Below are 19,449 nucleotides of genomic sequence, written 5' to 3'. Positions count from 1 at the left end.
CTTGCTCTTCCTGTTTTCTTTTTTTCTTTTTATTGGATATTCTACTTATTTACATCTCATATGTTATCCCCTTTCCCCATCCTCCCTAGGAATTCCCTATCCCTTCCCCCCTTCTGCTGCTTCTATGAGGGTGTGCCCCCACCCATCCACCTACTCACCCCTCCCCGCCCTCGAATTCCCCCATGCTTGGGCATCCCTTCTTCATGGAACCAAGGACCTCCTCTCCCACCAATGCCTGACAAGGCCATCCTCCACTGTATATACAGCTGGGGCCATGGGTCCCTCCATGCATGTCCCCAGGCTGGCTGTTTTGACCCTGGGAGCTATGGTTGGTTGGTATTGTCACTCTTCCCATGGGGCCACAAGCCCCTTCAGCTCCTTCAGTCTTCTCTCTACCTCCTCCATTGGGGACCCCATGATCAGTTCAATGGTTAGCTGTGAACATCCGCCTCTGTATATGTCAGGCTCTGGCAGAGCCTCTCAGGAGACAGTTATATCAGGCTCCTGTCAGCATGCACTTCCTGGTATCCACAACAGTGTCTGCATTTGTTGACTGCACACAGGATGAATCCCCATGTAGGGCAGTCTCCAGATGGCACCTCCTCCAGTCTCTGCTCCACACTTTGTCTCTGTATGTGCTCCCTTGAATATTTTGTTACACCTAAGCAGGACCGAAGCACCCACACTTTGATCTTCCTTCTTCTTGAGCTTTATGTGGTCTGTGAGGTGTATCTTGGATATTCTGAGCTTTGGGGCTAATATCCACTTATCAGTGAGTGCATACCATGTGTGTTCTTTTGTGATTGGGTTACGTCACTCAGGATGATATTTTCTAGTTCCATCCATTTGCCTAAGAATTTCATGAATTCATTGTTTTTAATAGCTGAGTAGTACTCCATTGTGTAAATGTACCACATTTTCTGTATCCATTCCTCTGTTGAAGGACATCTGGGTTCTTTCTAGCTTCTGGCCATTATAAATAAGGCTGCTATGAACATAGTGGAGTGTGTGTCCTTGTTATATGCTGGAGCATCTTCTGGGTAGATGCCCAGAAGTGGTATAGCTGGGTCCTTAGGTAGTACTATGTCCAATATTCTGAGGAACCGCCAGACTGGTTTCCAGAGTGGTTGTACCAGCTTGCAATCCCACCAACAATAGAGGCATGTTCCTCTTTCTCCACATCCTCACCAGCATCTGCTATCCCCTGAGTTTTTTGATCTCAGCCATTGTGACTGGTGTGAAGTGGAATCTCAGAATTGTTTTGATCTGCAAGTGCCCCAGAACAACCATCCCCAGGGTGGCGATACCCACAGTGAGCTGGACCTTCCTACACCAATCATCAATCATGAAAATACACTACAGGCTTCCCCACAAGCTAGTGAGGTGGGGACAATTCCTCATTTGAGGTACCTTCTTCCAAAATGACACCAGCTTGTATTAACACAAAACCAGCCAGCGAGAGTAAATAAGTATTTGAGATGCATTATAGTCATTTCCAAGACAAAAGGATTAATTTCTTTGTCTGTGTATGCATATGTGTGTGCGCGTGCGTGCGTGCCCGCACATGTACATGAGTTCTGGTATGCATGTTGTGCATATGTTGTAGTCAGAGGACAAGCCCAGGTCCTGCCCTTTCTGTCCACCTTGCTTGAGGCAGAGTCTCGGTTGTTCAGTGTTCTACACAGGAAAGTAGTCGGCCCTGCGTGCTTCCAGAACGTCTCCTGCCTCACATCCTATCTAACCCTCGAAGCACTGGGGTTAAAGTTGCATGCCATCTTGCTGACTTTGCATGAGTTCTTAGGATTCAGTGACGGTCCTCTCACTTACCCACTAAGCCATCTCCTGAGCCAAATATCAATTTCTCTAGAGAATATTACTTTTACTACATGATATCAGATAAAATATACCCACATATAATGTTTAACTTGCTCATCCTGAAAAAAAAAAAAAAACTCCAGACACATTTTTGTAAATTTCAGTTATGAGTTACTCAACCACCACGTCTCCTTAGGGAACAGGTAAACTAGCTCAGCTTCAGTTTCTCTTACTCAAAGTATTTTTTCATATAGCACATGAATTCTAGCATTATTCTATATGACCGTTAGAGTAGGATTTAAAGCACTTGCCAACCAACTAAAAGGAAATAAATTTGTTTTACTTATTGAATCCATAAGTCTATGAAAATGGCAAGAGAAAGACTGATCACGTTGGAGCAGCTCTGGGCAAACGCTCAGAAGAGCAGTCACATCACAGTCCACAGCCGGTAAGGCTGCCACTCCCCATCAAAAGCTCCCTCACTGATGAGAGGAACAATACGAGAGGAAATTCTATTTAATCACATACAGCACCCAGGAACCAGTGGTGGAATACAGAGGAACACTGCTCTGAATTACACTAGCACCGATCACCTGATGGGCCAGAGGCACATTAGTAACCAGGCAATGAGGAATAGCCATAACGGTTCCAACCGTTGATCTATTTAGTCATGAATTCAAAATGTAAATCCATGAAAAGCAAACAGATTTCTGACCCATTAGAGCACAAATATGCAACTTGCAATAAATATGGCTGAATAATGAAATAGGATATCACCACACATAATCTGACTGAATTCCCGTGGAACTTTAGGTGTCCATTAGCATTCGGCTTGGCTTAATCGCCAGACGTTCTGATGAAACTGCCCAGAAAGTACATTAGAGCAGGATTGTAAATTATGGGAGTGCACCATCTGCTCGCTCCTGCTATAGCATCCAAGTCAGTCCTGGCTAGCACACCATCAAAAATAAAATAAGACCAAAAGGATGCATTTTAAGATGAATGTTTGAGAGCAATTTACCTAACTTAATTTTTCGGATGCAAATACAATTACCAAAACATACACACAGGCACAGGTTTAAGCATCTTTTATGGACTGTTTGTATCCCACAAATTCATATACCGGTGACAAGTCCCCAAAGTAAGAATATGGGAGAGGACACTGAGGTGCGATCCAGTCTCAGTGGTGGAGCCTTTACGTACAGGAGGCTGCACTGTAACAAAAACCCATGAGAAGAAATGGTCTATGAACCAGAACTTGGGTCTTGTTCTGAGCTGTCAATGCTCAGAACCTGAGATTCCCAAGTCTTCGAAACTTTGGGAAATACATCCTTGTTTCTTATAAATCATACAGTTTACATTGCTTCGTTGTGGCAACTAGAGCCAAGTAAAATAATGTCTAAACAAGAACTAATCCAAAGATATCAAAGGGTTAAAATAAAATTTTCTTGAAACTTTTAAGAAATAGTTGTCTACATTTTAACTATGCGATAGCTAATCCCATGTGTCAGTTTGGCTAGGACATAGGAAGGCACACAGTCTGGCATGTCTGTAAGGACATCCATTTGAGAGTAGCATCTGCATGAACTGAGTGACATGCACTCCCCGGTGTGGACGGACAATATCCTATTCACTGACAGATGCACAACTCTTAGGAGAGCAAGGATCACTGTCTGACTCTCTGCAATTGGCTAGGACTCACCTGAGTGGTGCTAGCAGCTCATAGGCCACTAAACTTCTAGAATTTTATCACACTTTCTTGCGTGTGCAGTTTAGAGGTGACAGACAATCCAAGGAGACTTTTCAAATTACGTGAACAAGTCCTTAAAATCGTGAGTGTGTCCCTTTAAAGAATGCTAACCATAACACAAGATCTTTACATTATGTCTTAGTTTACTTACTTTTTATTTCCAATAAAATCATTTCCCTTAGAGTTGTACCTATCTAAAGGGATAATTTAAAAGTTTCAAAGTATAAACAGTGTTAAAACTCAAACCTTTAGTATATCTTTTCACTGGTTTATATAACTGAAAATTATATACTAATAAAATATTATAAGAGCAAAGGGTTCAATATACTGAGCCAATAAGAAAATTTCCCTCTATGTTTTACTATTTTATAAGACTCCCACTTTAACATGCTCAAGTATCCTTGGTTATTAGAGAAAATTTTAACATGCTATAAGATAAATGTTCACTGTTTCAAACCATAAATACTAATTTAAAATTTTTTCAATAGTTTTGGTTTGTCTTAAGTAGTGGTCTGATGATATTGATATTTTATGCCAGAAAATCGATGGTTATATGTATTGCTGGTTGTGGGAGGCTGCTGTATGTACCCGTGGTTGTGGGAGGTGTAGCCTCTGCATACTAACTGAATGGGAGCCCCACAGTTAGGATAATCAAATTCGTTGCTAAAGGTCAACTGTAAAACAAAATTGCCTTCAGTCGGGAGTAAGATAGAGAAGGAAGAACTGGGGTTACCAACCCTGTGGTAAAATGTAAAACTAAGTGTGCAAACCACAGGCCAACAGGAGCACAGCTGACGTGCCTGACAGGGATCCCAGAGAAAATCTTGGTATCTATCTACATAACACACACTGGTCCCATCAGTGTCATAAAGACCATTTAAAGCACTAATGATAGAGTCTACACTATACAGACTGAAACCTGTCAGCCTCATTCATGAAATACATGAAAGATTACAAGTTACAAAACAGAATACAGACTGGCGCTTCTACCCAAGAAAGCTGTATACGGCTAACTGCAGTGTGCTGAGATGTGACTGATTCCTTATCTATTGACTTTTTCTGAAGGGTGAGGGTGTTGAGACAGGCTCTCTCTATACATCCCTGGCTTTCCTGGAACTCACTATGTAGGCTAGCTGTCCCTGAACTCTCAGAGACCTGCATGCCTCTGTGTCATTGCTAGAATTAAAGGGAGGTGCCACCGTGCTCAGACAGATCCCAACAGATGTTCTATCTGTGTGTCTGTGAAAAGTCTCCCCTTTGTGCATAGTAATTGGACCGTAAGCAAGCATGTGAGCAGCATGCCCGTGACGTCACCCTTGGCGCACAGTAATTGGACCATAAGGGCGATGCGAGCAGCATGCCTGTGACGTCACCCTTGGCGCACAGTAATTGGACCATAAGGGCGATGCGAGCAGCATGCCCGTGACGTCACCCTTGGCGCACAGTAATTGGACCATAAGGGCGATGCGAGCAGCATGCCTGTGACGTCACCATCCACCCTTACATACGAACCGAGCTGCAGTTGCTATTGGCTGAGATGCATTTCTTGTCGTCACACCACTGGCACCCATTTGTGTTGGCCGTACAGCTGGCGCAGTCAGCGTATCTGTAACATCTGTCATCAGAAGCAGCTGCAACACACACGGGAGCGAACACACAGCAGGCTCAAAAGAAAACATCATGATTCTAAACCCACATTTATAGTCACCTACTCAAGGATCGCTAGCACGCCTCTTACTCACAAAAGAACTATCAATTGCAGAATGAGTACTAAGCCAGCTTTGTATTTAGAGGATACATTTTCAAATTTACTCATTTAGAAAAAGGAGCTTACCAATAGTATACATCCAAATAAAATACAATAATAAATATTTGGATTTTATGACTCTAAAGATATTTAGAGGTGCAACGTGATACCGAAGGGCAAAACCTGAATGTTTATTAGTGGCAGCAGCAAAATCCATCAAAGCCCTCACCCAGCAGAACTATGTAACAGTTGCACAAACTGGAACTACAAATACTGACTGATCACCTTTCATAATTCTAATTGTCCATTCAACGCATCATAATAGAATATGACACGCCCCCAAAAAAAGCTTCACAGACGCACAATGGTCATGGGGTGTATAGAGTTTGGTACTGCCAACTGTTAATCCTGCTGTGTGATATTTTTATTTGCAAATTCATTGCAATGAGATGATTTTTTTTGTTCCAAAATAGAAAAAAAAAACATCCTATAAAGTAGTCTTAGAAGATAGATGATTCTAATGTGGTTTTATAACTGTGAGGCAATTCAAGAAGAAAACAGCAAATGTTAAATAGATGACTTCTCTTATTTCTTTAAAGTAAACAATATTTCTGAGAAATGATTTATTTAAAAATTATTTAGCATGTATTATAAAATAATGAATGCTGTACATAAATTTTTACTACACACATTGCAAAACTAAAACTGGAAATATCAAAGAAAATGAACGATTAACTGCTATCTACTTCAAGTGTCAGACTTCGTGATTAGAATATTTTTAATTTCTAAAATAAGGAACCTCATATAAGCAAAATCAATCCGCTTTTAAATAAACAGAAAAGTTTTAAAATCAGAATGGAAGGGAAAACAGCTCACCTGTCTTGGGAGGGCACTTGGCTCTGAGAATATTATTTGCATTCCCAGACTCCCAAGATTCACAGTGGTTCTTATTCCAAACACATTTTATTCCTGGACCGGCATTTCTACAGAGTTCTTCATCTCGGAAAGCTTTGCAATTTGGAGGCTTATACACAAGGATATCATTAAGGAGCACACTAGAAAATCCACCAAATATATACATTGACCTATGAAAAAATGAGAGACAGTATACCTTAGCAAAACAGGACTGAGTGGCCTGGTAAACTAGTGTGAAGAATAAACAGAGTTAACATCTAAATGTTTGTTCTCCCTCCCAACTTTTCTTTAAAATCATATTTCTTCTAACACGCAGTATGATGTGAAAAGCCCAGATTAACTATTTTAAGATTTTTCTTGACAACTTTTCAGATAGAATCTGAAATATAGTATAGATCTCAATGTTTTATGGAAACATTAAATTTCCAGACATGTTCATTACTAATGGAAGAAAGAAACAAGAATGTAACATTCCTTTTATCAGAAAAAGTACTACCATCTTAATAAAGTAAACAATGCTTTTAAGAAATACATTACAATCATAATACAGCAATATTTAATTATATTATGGTAATATGTGAATGTTAAGGTACACTTTAGAACAGCTGTCTACATTTACCATTTTTTTTTCTATACTGGCTTGGGGATTTTGTTTGGTGATGTTTGTTTTGTTTTGGTGTGTTGCGTTTAACAAAAGTCTCCAAATGTACCCCTTCCCAGCTTTGAACTCATGACCTTTCTGTTTCAGGGGCAGACTGTATGGTGAAAAGCATCACTATGTGAGCCTGGGATTGCCACTCAGTGCAGACACAGAATTCAGAGGTAAGATGTTGAGAACTTATTTCTTGTAAAGGAAAGAGCGAGTGAAGTCATGGTAAGACTTCCAGACCCAGGTCTGTAAGTGAGCCCTCACAACCCTAAAGTGTCTACCACTATCAGTGACAATTCTTGCAGTCCCTCAAAGCAACACAAACTAGTCCAAAATGCTTCAAGAATACTTTCTACACTAAACAAAAAAATATCAAAATCAAACCAATGAAGCCTGGGGACGGGGTGATTCAGGTACATCTCATTCATTGCTATTTTTTTTAAGTCAATTCATGTCAGTTATAAACCTCACTGTGAATAACAATCGTTGTATGGCTACAGTAGGAAATACCTTGGAGAAGGTGATAATAAGCTTATAAAAATAACATTTTAAGCACTGCCCTCTGGGGAAAGCAGGCCCTACACCTCGCCTGGACAGCACAGTGGAGCTGACCCTGGTGGTGAAGGACACAGGCAAACTGACCCCAAGGTACGAGCATAAAAACGCCAGTCCCGCCTCTTGTCTGTCGTGTGGCGGGGTGAGATCTTCTCCCCTCCCTTTTGCCCTCACAACCTGCAATGGTCAGGAGGGCTGATCCTGACAGGATCATGAGCAGCAAATCTGTCCCTGCCCTCACCCACACTCGGGTAGCAGGCCCTGCCCCTCACCTGGACAGCACAGTAAGGCTGACTTTGATGGTGGGGTGGGAGGGTGGCGGGGTGGGAGGCGCACAGATGAGCCAGCCCCAAGGGTATGAGCATGGGAGAGCTGGCCCTGCAACTTGTCTGCCATGCTGTGACATCAGCAAGGAAGATATGCCCTCCCCTCCCTTCACCCATTGCCACCTACAGCTGTCCCTGCCCCTGACCTGCTACAGCACTTGGGAGAGTAGGTCCTGCGCCTTGCCTGGGCAGTACAGTAGAGCTGGCCGTGGACATGGGGATTTCAGGTGAGCCAGCCCCAAAGGCATGAAAACAGGAGAGCTGGCTCTGCCCTGTGTTGGAAGTAGCATTGGATGGGTCAACCAGGCCAGGGTATACCCCAGTTACTATGGGTATGGGAGAGTCAGCGGGTGGACCAGCTCAGATATCTCCCAGACCCAGATCCAGGGCTTTGAATTGGCCCACCCCAACATCTACCCCATCTATGAACTGCTGGAGTACACAAAGGGGCAGGTCCTACAGATCCATGACTCAAGGCAACGCAGGTTATTCAAGAGGAGTCCCTGTGGGGTGTCAGCATTGATAGTGTAGCAGAAGCCAGAGGCCTCGTACCAGAACAAGTCATTGCAGTGAACATCTACAAAGAAGTGTGGACAGAGGGTATAGTGTGGCACACACTGTGACACACTGCAGATTCCACGAGATTTTTTTTTCTCTATTGTGAGGGAGGTTGTGAGGGTGGAGGTCGGGTACGAGGGCAGGGGGAAATGAGTGGGACTGGGGTACATGATGTGAGATTCACAAAGAACCAATAAAAACTTTTTAAAAATCAAAAAAACTGGAGCGGGAATTCTAGGATTTTAGTTTCTTTTAAAAACGCAGAATTATAAGAATGTGTTTTCATTTTAATCCCTGGTATGGGAGTGCGGGGCTGCTTCAGACTGTCCGCGGCAGCTGACTGTGATTTGCCTTGTGCTCTAGCAGAGGTGTGGTTTTGCCAGCGGCAGATAGTTTCTGAGACTGTGTGATGTTTGGAATTCTGGAAACTTTTCAAAGGGACATAAATCCTAAGACCCTGAGAGGCCGGGAGTTGTGCATGAATGCAATTGTAGCACAGATTACATATTCCCAGTACACCTAGACTACTGAATGAGAACTTGTTTCAAAAACAAACGAAATAAATATATAAACTTAAGAGACTACAATTTAATCCTGGACTCCAGTTCCCAAAAGGTAGTACTATCAAAGTGTACAGAGCTCAATAATCTACAGCCCTCAGAATTCACATGCGTAGTTGAAGGCAGAACTACAGTGGGAATCCTATTCTCAGTTTCTTTGTGTGTAGAACAGGAGGCTAGTCTTTGTTTCTTCCCTAGGTCTTTTCAGAGACTCGTTAAGAGAAACAAAGAAGAGACGAGGAAGTTTCAGTCTTAGCTCAGCACCTTAATCATGGAGGATAAGGCTAACAAATCGAAATTGTATTCAGGAAGAAAGTATAAAATTCAGTGTCAATAACAGTCAACAATAAGCGTCCAAGGAAGTTAAGACCGTGGGAAGCTGCAAGCACATGTGTTCTGAGATGACTGATGTGTCCCTACCCATTGATGACTACTGCAGAATGTCCAAATCGGTTGACATCTCTATGGAGATTTGGCTTAGGCAACGTCTTCCATTCATCACAAGCTAGAAAAAAAAAAGAAATAAAAACCGTAAGAAATTCAAAAGAAATAGAAAATAATCATTGATGAAATTAGAGACAGAATACTTAAAATCAAAAAGAAGAGATAGTGATTACTTTCCCATTATCTGCAACTCGGCATCATTAATCAGCTACCGTAAGTCTTCAAATAAAAATGACTCATAAAATTCTCACCAGCAACTTGAAATATGTAAGAATTAACAAATGGATGAATGAATTTGTATCGTTTGTATTTGGAGATAATTCCGCTGACGTTATCTTTACTGAATACACCAAAATTCACATAGTAAAGCACACACATGCCACTACAGGGCACACCTGTAAACACGATCAACTGTCACCTGCACACATATAGAAGTGAGTGGGTCACATAATATCCACTGACCGAGTGTCCGAGGGAGAACCATACGATAATATTTAAATGGCTTTAATTATATAATGTTTCAAGAAAATAGCTTGCATTGATGTTGGAAGGAATACTTCAATTGCACAAAAGCCTACCTTTAAAAACTTTTTTAAATGACAAAAATAATTCAGTCATATAAAGAATATGGGGAAGAACGTTAAAGACAAATTATACTGGAGAAGGAGATGGGGAGGAATACAGGAGCTGAGGGAAAGGGGGGGAATGATGCAAGTTCAACTTTCATAAACAAAATTATCACAAAAATGAAAAAGAGTTACCTTCTCAACACAACATTAAAGCTAGCACACACAAACACAATCTTTAAGATTTCAAATGACTTGGTGTCCAGCACCTGGGGACAGGCTTAGGATACTTTATTTTCTTTCAATTTCCTAACCATGTCGTGTCAAAAGCAGGCGCTGGTATTTAGTTTAATTGTGTCAAGCTTTTGAAAATACTATTTTATTAACCTTAGAAATCCACAAAAATAGTAAATACATTAGAGCTAATTATAAAGGTTAAAATTATAATAAATTAGATATTTTCTTACCCATATAATTGTGCCTATAGCACAAACAGTAAATGAATCTTAATTCAATATTCTTACTAATAAAGATCAAAGGAATTATAAAAATAAAAATCATAGTTCATAAACTGAACCTGGGATACTAAAAGCAATAAAATACATCCCAACTTGTATTTCCCAAAGAATATTCCAAGAACACAAATAGAACCACAAAAGAGTATTCTTTAGTCTGTAACACTCTCAAGTTGACCAAAAGAGCTGTCTGCTATTCCAAAATGAGAGAACAAAAACCAAACAATTTTATTTAAAGTGTCATTGCTTTATCCATAGAAACAGGGTCCACATGAGGCCTATCACACTCCTAGAAGTCAATGCTCTACAGATTACAATTGGTGTGGGGGGTGGGGATAGGTGTGTACACATGGACATGTTGTATGTGTTTGCAGCTTATTTTAGACAGTTTTTTCCCTTTGCTGTCCAGCTGCATGCCCTAGGGATTTCCCTGTCTCCACCTCCCACCTCACCTGAGCCACAGATCACAGAGTTCTGGAAATTCAAGCTCAGGTCCTAGAGCTTACACTTTACCTCCTAAGACATCACAGAAATCCTGGAGGTTACATTTTTTTAAAATCCGTAACAAAGACCTGTGCATGATAACAGACTGTCAATTTTACGTGTTAAGGTTAATTTAAGAGACGTGTGCAGAATGTGTGTTTATAATGTGTATATAAAACTGTATAAAGTCTCTTTCAAAGCGACGTCTGCCAACATCACTTGAAAAGCTTTTACATGAATTCAGTGAGGTTTGCTACAGAACTGTCTTGTGTTATAACTGAAGAACTGGACCTACCGGAAGTGAAGCAACATGCTTAAGATTCGTTAGAGAACTTTTGTCTTCCCATTCTTTGGCTTATATGTATTTGAGATTTCCTGTTAGAAGGATTTTGAGACATCTTTCTTTTCTTGGAAGCCGGGTGACCTACACATGGTTCAGAGTCTCGATAAGAAAACTAATGGACATGTTGGACTCAACCAATGAGTTCAGGTATTTAGATGTTAATCATCCATCCAACTCAAATACACATAATTTATATTGCTGGCTATTTATAAACTGTGCGTTGATATTGAAAACACATTACATTGTTTTGATACATGCTAATAGAACCAGAATATCAAGAATAATTAACACAATGGAGGCCTTATTAAAACAGCTATACTCCAAAAGATGTAAAATAAGATACACAAAAATTCAGACTTTCCATATTGTTAAAATACATAATCATCCAATGGCCAAGAACAATATGTCATCTTATTCAAATTTAAAAGAAAAGAAACAATTATTGTGCTGCCATCACACCAGATTCCTCTGAGTTCTGATGGCTGCATATTCAACATTCAAGAAGAGTATGTCAGGCCATACTCCTGTTAAGAAGACAGCAAAGGTGTGAGCTCTGACTCAGTGACTGGGCAAGAAAGATCTGGTAAGGGCCAGTCAGCACTGCAGGCCAGCAGCACTTCAGCTAGGTCATGTGACCCAGCAATCACTCCAGTGGCTGGTGACATCACTGCTGAAGAGAGTAGCCTGTGGGGTTTGTAACAGGCTCTTGTGAGAAGCCCAAGAGAGACTGGATCCTCATGTGCACACCTCATGTGCACCCCTCATGTGCACACCTCATGTGCACACCTCATGTGCACAGCCATGCCTTCAGCAGTGGATATCTACAGCGATTAATCCTTGCTACCCTGCAGACAGCACAGGCCACAGATTACCAAATGACCCTCTAACCAGAACCTCCCGTCATGAGTTGACAGCAGCATCAATGTGATAAAACGCAAAATAAAAATGATGGAGACCACAGGGACCAAGTACCCGCATAAGCAGTAGCTCCGACCTCTCACTCAGCCGGACTACACCAGCATTCCTCTTCACCTTACAGGTGTTTCAGTATGGTGAGTCCAGATAAAAAGAGGAGAAAAATGCCAGCTTCACAAATAGTTAAGTACCAATCGAATGTATTAATAATCAACACCAAGTCGATATCATTCGCTTACACGTGGTCTACTGTGGTTCTTACACTGCAAGTCTATGATATCACTATTCTCTTTGGCTGCAATCGAAAAGTATATTTTCTGCCAAGAAGAAAACAAACTTCTAGAATAGCCCAGTTATTATCTCTTCATAATCAGTTTAAGCCTAGACAGTTCGAAATAAATTTTACACAGAATTGACATCTTTAAATTGAGAGGAATACATTCCACAGCAACATAAGAAAGACAAGGGTAAAATAACGTTTTTCAGAACACATTTTTAAACACTCAGCTGCAGGGCATTTAGTGTACAAGCCTAAATACACAGAAGTGTACAACACTAAATACACAGAAGACCAAGGAGTTAAAGGTACTGGTCTTAAACTCAAATTTTAACATCCTGCACCATCAGAACTATTTATCAATGAAGATATAGATATATGTACATAGATATATCTATCTATAGATAGATAGATAGATAGATAGATGATAGATAGATAGATAGATAGAAAGATAGATAGAAAGAAAGAAAGAAAGAAAGAAAGAAAGAAAGATAGATAGATAGATAGATAGATAGATAGATAGATAGATAGATAGATAGATAGATAGATAGAGATTTATACAATTATATGAAGAACTTTAGGTGAAATTCTAATATTCATTAAATTTACTGATTATGTAGAAAATAATCCAGCTAAGAATGCATTTGTTGACTAATTTTTCTACAAATCCCCATGGTTTCCATGAAAGTATTCATTTGTAACTCTGTAAGAATTCAGTTAGTACTCTAAACTACTCACAATATTTAATATTCCTGGGCCTGGAGAGAGGCTCAGCTGTTAAGAGCACTTCCTGCTCTTCTAAAGGAACCTGGATCGATCCCCAACATGCACATGGCAGCTCACAACTGTTGGTAACTCCCACTCCAGAGCATCCAAACGCCCTCTTCATTCCTCTGCAGGCACCAGACACACAGAGGTGCCCTGACAAACATGCTCTGCAGGCACCAGACAGACACACAGAGGTGCCCTGACAAACATGCTCTGCAGGCACCAGACACACACACAGAGGTGCCCTGACAAACATGCAGGCAAAACACTCATATGCATAAAATAAAAAGTCACACTTGTTTTAACTACTGTGCTTTATGTCTGTTTTAAGAATGAGATGATTTCACGTGTTTTAACAACAACAACAAAAATGATATTCCCTGTTGGCTTCGGAGGTCCTCATATAAGAAATTGTATGTATAAACTTCCTGATATTTAATCACAATTTTATTTCTTTAGAAATATACGACATTCTAATGTCCTATATTGTTCTATTTTGAAACAGCACTAGATTCTATTTGCCAATGCTCTGTGTGCAATGAGTGTCTTCACGACTGCCTTCCCCACCTGCATCCTCCAGGGTTTACAAACCCTCCTCTCGGCACAAGCTTTCTTTCTAGAATGCTTACTTTGTAATTTTCATATTTAAAACAATCTCTGGCCAGGAATAGTGGCTCACACCTCTAACACTAGCACTTGGGACCTGTGACAACATCACTCTGCTAAGACCAAACTGTGTTTCAGACAGCACACAGGACAGCCTGCGCAACAGGAGTTTACAAGACAGCCTGAACTTTAAATGAGACATTTCTCAAAGAAAAAGAAAACTAATACCCACAGGCAAAGCACAGAGTCTCTCAAACTGTTTATAGAGGTTAGGAGAAATGGGAATTTGCTGTTCATACATCATTTATTTCGTTCCATGACTTTCTATCTGGGCTTCACTACTTCATAGTCAGTTTGAGGGTGAGTCACAGAAAAACACAAACACACCAGGATGTAATCAAATCCACTGATGGTCACTGCTGGTATCTTTGTCACCTGGATAAATGGATATGCTCCTTCCCAACTAAAAGACTATTCAAAATTTTCCTGTTAGAACATGGCAGGGGCAGAGAGTAGTGTAGTGGTGGAATAAAAATGTCTGAATGAAGACTTTACTTCAGACTCGTGTGACTGGGTTTAGTGACAGCAAGCTGCCAGTTCTCGCCCCCCCACACCCTCCATAAGTGTGCAGTGTAACACACACTATATAGACAATGAAGTCTACACTATAAAGCCTGTATAGAGCCAAGCACTGCAAGGAGGGTTAAGCAAACCCGGCTGCCCACTTTGACAAACTGAGAGGAAACTTATTTATTTTGATTTTTAAAGAGGGTAGATGGAAAGGAAGGGGGAAGAGGAGGATGCAGCAGTGCCCTTTACCATACACCAAAGAGAAAGATAACACTTCAGCCAAGGAGGCAAAGCAACTTAAAAAAAAAAAAGAAAGAAAAAGTAGTTGGCTGATTCACCACGGGAAGCCACATCAAAGCTCTCAAGGGTTTTCTTGACCTACAAAGTAACAAACTGGCTCTTTCAGGTGGCTGGCTCAGCGAGACATAAGCCATGAAAATACAGTAAAAAATAATTAGAAAATACTGACTAATAAAACCTCCAGCAAATGAAAATAATTGTGAGCGCAAAGAGCAAGCCAGATGGAATTCTCAGAACTTTGTTGGAATGTTCCAAAAAAAATAAATAAGTAGTTTATTTAATTTGCATTTATGATTTTATCTGGAAATTATGGCTTACAGGGCTGTATCCATTCTACATGATCCATATATAACACTTCATAGGGTTGTACAAAACCATGTATGCTACGCTTCATAAACTAGGTGACATGTTAACTCTGCTGTATAATAAAACAATTACAATATACATCATTATTTTACCAATACCAATTAAAATATTACCGCTGAAAATATGGACATGTCTTCCATTTTTAACATTTTTCATAATCACTACCAAAGAATTAAAGCCATATGTGAAACCACTGTGTTCTGAGAATTCACGCTTGGAACCATCACTAACTAAATGGGACAGAGTTTCCATTTCCTGCAATATGCAAGATATTGTCAGAAGCACCCTGCTCCTCTGCCTGGTCCTAAAATCACCCAACTCAGGGTTTACACCTTCATCTTTCTATTACCTTTAAGAAAATAAAAAAATTAATTATTGTTTTTCATTTTGTTTCAAACTTTTATCTAAATTCTGAACAAGAACCTATCTTTACCTGGAAAATATACATAATTTTAATCTTGAAAAATGGTGCTCTTGCAGCTTTCTAAAGGCAATGTGATCATTAACAGTAAATAACAAAAGGACTAATAAACAACTTCAGATTCTAAACTCTGAGTTCAAGCTCGGTTTGCAACTAAAACATCAAGTACTGTGTCCTGCTAAGAGTTATAGCTGGTCAAGGTCATTCACTAGCTCTGGCTATTATCAGCCATATCTCAGTCACTTTTTATTTAATTCTTTAGTATTACGTCTCTGTGGATGGATATATGCATGTGCGTGGAACAGGAATTCCAGACAGGAGTAAGCCACCCAACACAGGTAACCCAAACTTGGGGTCTCCACCATTCTTAACCAATTCAACTCTCCAGCACTTTCTGAAGATTTTTGTTTTACGTTAACTATACGTGTATTGTTGGGAGTGGGAGGGGAATATGCGCTTGGGTGTGGTTAGCCTAGAGGACACATGATCCTGTGGTCATCAGATCCTCTGGAGCTGAAGCTGCAGGCAGGTGTGAGCCGCCAGGGTAGGTCCTGGGACTTGAACCTGAGTCGTCTGCAACGCCTGTTCCCTTAACCACTGAGCCACCTCCTCCCAACCCTAAGTCACTTCTGGAAAAGACAGCTGTCAAGTGACCAACAACTGGGTTATATACACCTGGTTTTGATTTTCCCAACAACCTTTCTAAGGAACTGCAGGCCGCAGACCTTAGCATTAACCTTCCTAAGGAACTTCAGGCCGCAGACCTTAGCATTTTGAAAATCAGCAGCACATACTGGTTAAATCTTTACCACACACAATATGACGTGCAGAAGACAAAGTTATATTTCCAAAGATTAACGATTTCATTATGAAAAATTTAAACTGGTGGGAGACTGAAACTGTGAATCTTAGAACAATGAATAATTAGTATTGGCATAAATTTGTTTATAATTCACGTAACCACCGCGGATGTATCGCATTTAAACGTAACAAGGAATATGCCTTACACAGGAAAGAAAACAGGATTTTAAAATATGTTTTCTATTTGGTTCATTATAATGCCTATCTTTGCTTCCAATGAACAATAACTATTTGGAAATAAATTTTCTTTTGTGAGAAAAATAAGACAATGTCACCAATGAGAAGTATATTTGCTTCCATCCATCCGCAGCAATAAGAAATAAACACTAGCTCTAACTTATCTGATACCACACAGAACATTAAGAACAAGCGCTGCACCCGACCCATCAGCATGTCAGAGTCAAGCAGATAGATACAGGTCTTAGAATGGTGGCCGCTATACTCCACTAGATCAATCCCTGTCACTCCTGCCTGACAGCTGAGTCAGTGACATTGTTGCAGACCTTTAGAGAGGCTTCAGGCTTTGTACATAAACCCTTAGACAGTATCTAACATTCAGTTTAATAGAATGCTGATATTCCGACCCCTCTTCCTGTTTCTTTCTGAAACAAAACAAAACCTGTTTTGTTTTGTTTTGTTTTGTTTTGTTTTGTTTTGTTTTTTAACCCTCCGTAAGCTCTTTGGACACATAAAACTGAAATATAATCTTCAGCAATACAGAAGAATAAAAGTGGGTTTTCAGTATGTCACTTACAAAACAGCTCAGTCTTACACAGTTCATTAAGTTACAAGCACTGTGTAGAAGTTCACTGAAAAACTTTAATATAAAAATTTTAAATCCCACTCTGTGGATTTTTAACGGTAACAATGATATCCTATTCTGTTACTTTAAAAAAAATTTACAGAAGAAATATGCATGAACAAAATGAAATAAAGGTTTCATTTTCCTCCAGAAAGCTAAGCTCACTGTCTCACCACCAGGTAAACGAGACCATTCACTGCCAGCTGGATCCCCTGTCTCAGTCAACCTATTTCGTTCTGGATCCTAGCCAGGAATTTAGGAGCTTTCTAAGAAGCTGGGACCATCCCATGCTCACTGTAAGGAACTTCTTTTATTGTTATTTCAGAGGTAATATTTTCCTTATTTAAGACTGAATAATCACAAACTCACTTGGCATTCCTAATGTTATTAATGGCCACTTCTTCTAGCAAACTTACAATAGCATCAAGACCAAAGGGCTTATTAACTGTCAACTGCTCTTTTCAGTGTGGCCACATGAAATAATCTAACAAAGCAGACTGTGTACCTTTATGATGTTAAGGAGTAAATCCGTCTTACATCTAATTAGCCTCCTTTACTTTTAAACATCAAGAGAACAGCTTTGGATTTGATATAGCACTTCACTTGTAACATCAATAAAAGACGCTCTTGTGTGCTGCCAAATACATTTTAAGTACCAGCTAGCTTTCAACGATAACATGACAAACACAGAAGCAGTACTTTCACTGCTATGATGTCCCGGAGAGTCAGATGTAGTATTTGCATGAGTGCGTCCTCCCACACACAGAATCAACAAGAGCACGGCATAATGAACAAGCGAGTGCCTCAGCGCTTGCTGCAGCTCGCTGGAAGGCCTCATTCAGCCTGTCTCACTCACAGGCACGTCCTGGATTCACTCTGTCTCCTCAACATATTTCATTATCTCTTTTTCCACATTCGTCTCAATGAACTTCCCTCCCACACTCAGTAAATATATTCAGTATATTTAATATAAAATAAGTTTTGCTCATCCCTGCTAAATATAAAGTGTTTGAATTCCTGTCTTAATTTTCATAGTTTGATGGTATTCAGTATCTATCCATCATTAAAGCTGCTGCAGTATAAGACACAGGAGGCGTACACAATTTTCAAATGAGGACACAACAGGCAAATGCTTCCAGAGGTCAAAAGGTCACTCGCTCCTATAACTCTCCTCTTCTGTCTCTGATACTAACTCATTCCAATACATCTGATCTTGGCTCTGTATGAGAACTGCACTGAAATTAGAGAAAACCCAATCCACAGTCTGTCACTAAGCTGACCTCTAGAATGACATATAAGCATGCTGTCAATCGATTTGAGAAAGTCGTCTGGTATTTTCGTCTTTGTACAATCCTAACAGATACATACCTATGTCATATGCCAGGAAATCGGCAGAAAAACATTTTGCACCGTTACTCAAGGAAGTATCATTATGGGTATTTCCTCCAAAAATAAGCATAGCTCCATTGATAAGGACAGCTGAATGAAGGTACCGGGCAAACCCACTTTCTTTCAAAATAGTCCTACAGAATAAAATTTAAAAATGTATTACAAAGGATAAAGAGACTTCCCTGATTTTATAAATAAAGTATTGACTTTGTATATAAAAAATTTTTTCTGGGATTTATAAAGGGAAAATACATATAATTTAACAACTTGTAAATAACTTCAAAGCTTCAATATTTTAAAAGAATATCTGTAGAATCTTAATATCTCAAGATGCTTTGAGAAAGCACAATATAGATAGAATTCTTAATACTAATAACTTATATTTTGAATGATTTTTCACTTTTGAAGGTAGGAAACCAGCCTACCTCAAAGGAAAGAACCGAAACACCATGACTTGTTCATGCTAAGACAAGCAAAAAGTTAAGTACAATAAACTTAGTCCAAATTACATCGGGTTAAAATTATAAAGTTGATAAGGATCCCTTAATGAGCCTTTATGTTTAATTAAAATTTATACATAAAAATGCAGACACCATAAGTCAAAAACTCAATGAATTTCCATAAGATGAACAGTACCAAACAATCAGAACCTGGATAGAACATTACTATTCTTATTTCAATGACCAGCTTTACTTTACTTCAATATGGGTTGTACTTATTTGTGTTTAGATTCTTTCGCGCAAGATTGTCTTTAAATGTATCTACAATGTGTGAGTAATTAAAACCTGAACATAGGGGCTGGAGATGGGACAGTAGTTAGGAACACTTCAAGGCCAGGCAGCTCCGGGAGCATCTGGAAACTCCTCAGGCACCTGTGCTCGCTCATGCGCACCTGTACTCACACACACCTGTGCTCGCTCATGTGCACCTGTACTCTCACACACCTGT

General features: G+C 39.9%; 1 protein-coding gene across 1 annotated transcript in view; it reads right to left on the bottom strand.

Moving 5' to 3' along the window:
• Atrnl1 (attractin like 1) overlaps nucleotides 1-19,449 on the bottom strand; it is a 521,748-nt gene that overhangs the window by 443,505 nt on the left and 58,794 nt on the right. The window contains exons 10-13 of the mRNA XM_028775552.1: nucleotides 18,481-18,635; nucleotides 9,296-9,380; nucleotides 6,189-6,397; nucleotides 5,078-5,196 (exon numbers count right to left, since the gene is read on the bottom strand). Of these exons, the coding sequence (XP_028631385.1) occupies nucleotides 5,078-5,196; nucleotides 6,189-6,397; nucleotides 9,296-9,380; nucleotides 18,481-18,635 (568 nt within the window). The remainder of the gene's footprint in view (nucleotides 1-5,077; nucleotides 5,197-6,188; nucleotides 6,398-9,295; nucleotides 9,381-18,480; nucleotides 18,636-19,449) is intronic.

The sequence above is a fragment of the Grammomys surdaster genome, unplaced genomic scaffold (genome assembly GCF_004785775.1).
Source record: "Grammomys surdaster isolate TR1022 unplaced genomic scaffold, NIH_TR_1.0 66, whole genome shotgun sequence".
Classification (NCBI taxonomy): domain Eukaryota; kingdom Metazoa; phylum Chordata; class Mammalia; order Rodentia; family Muridae; genus Grammomys; species Grammomys surdaster.
The sequence above is the reverse complement of the archived record's forward strand: the minus strand, read 5'-3'. Positions and strand labels throughout refer to the sequence as shown.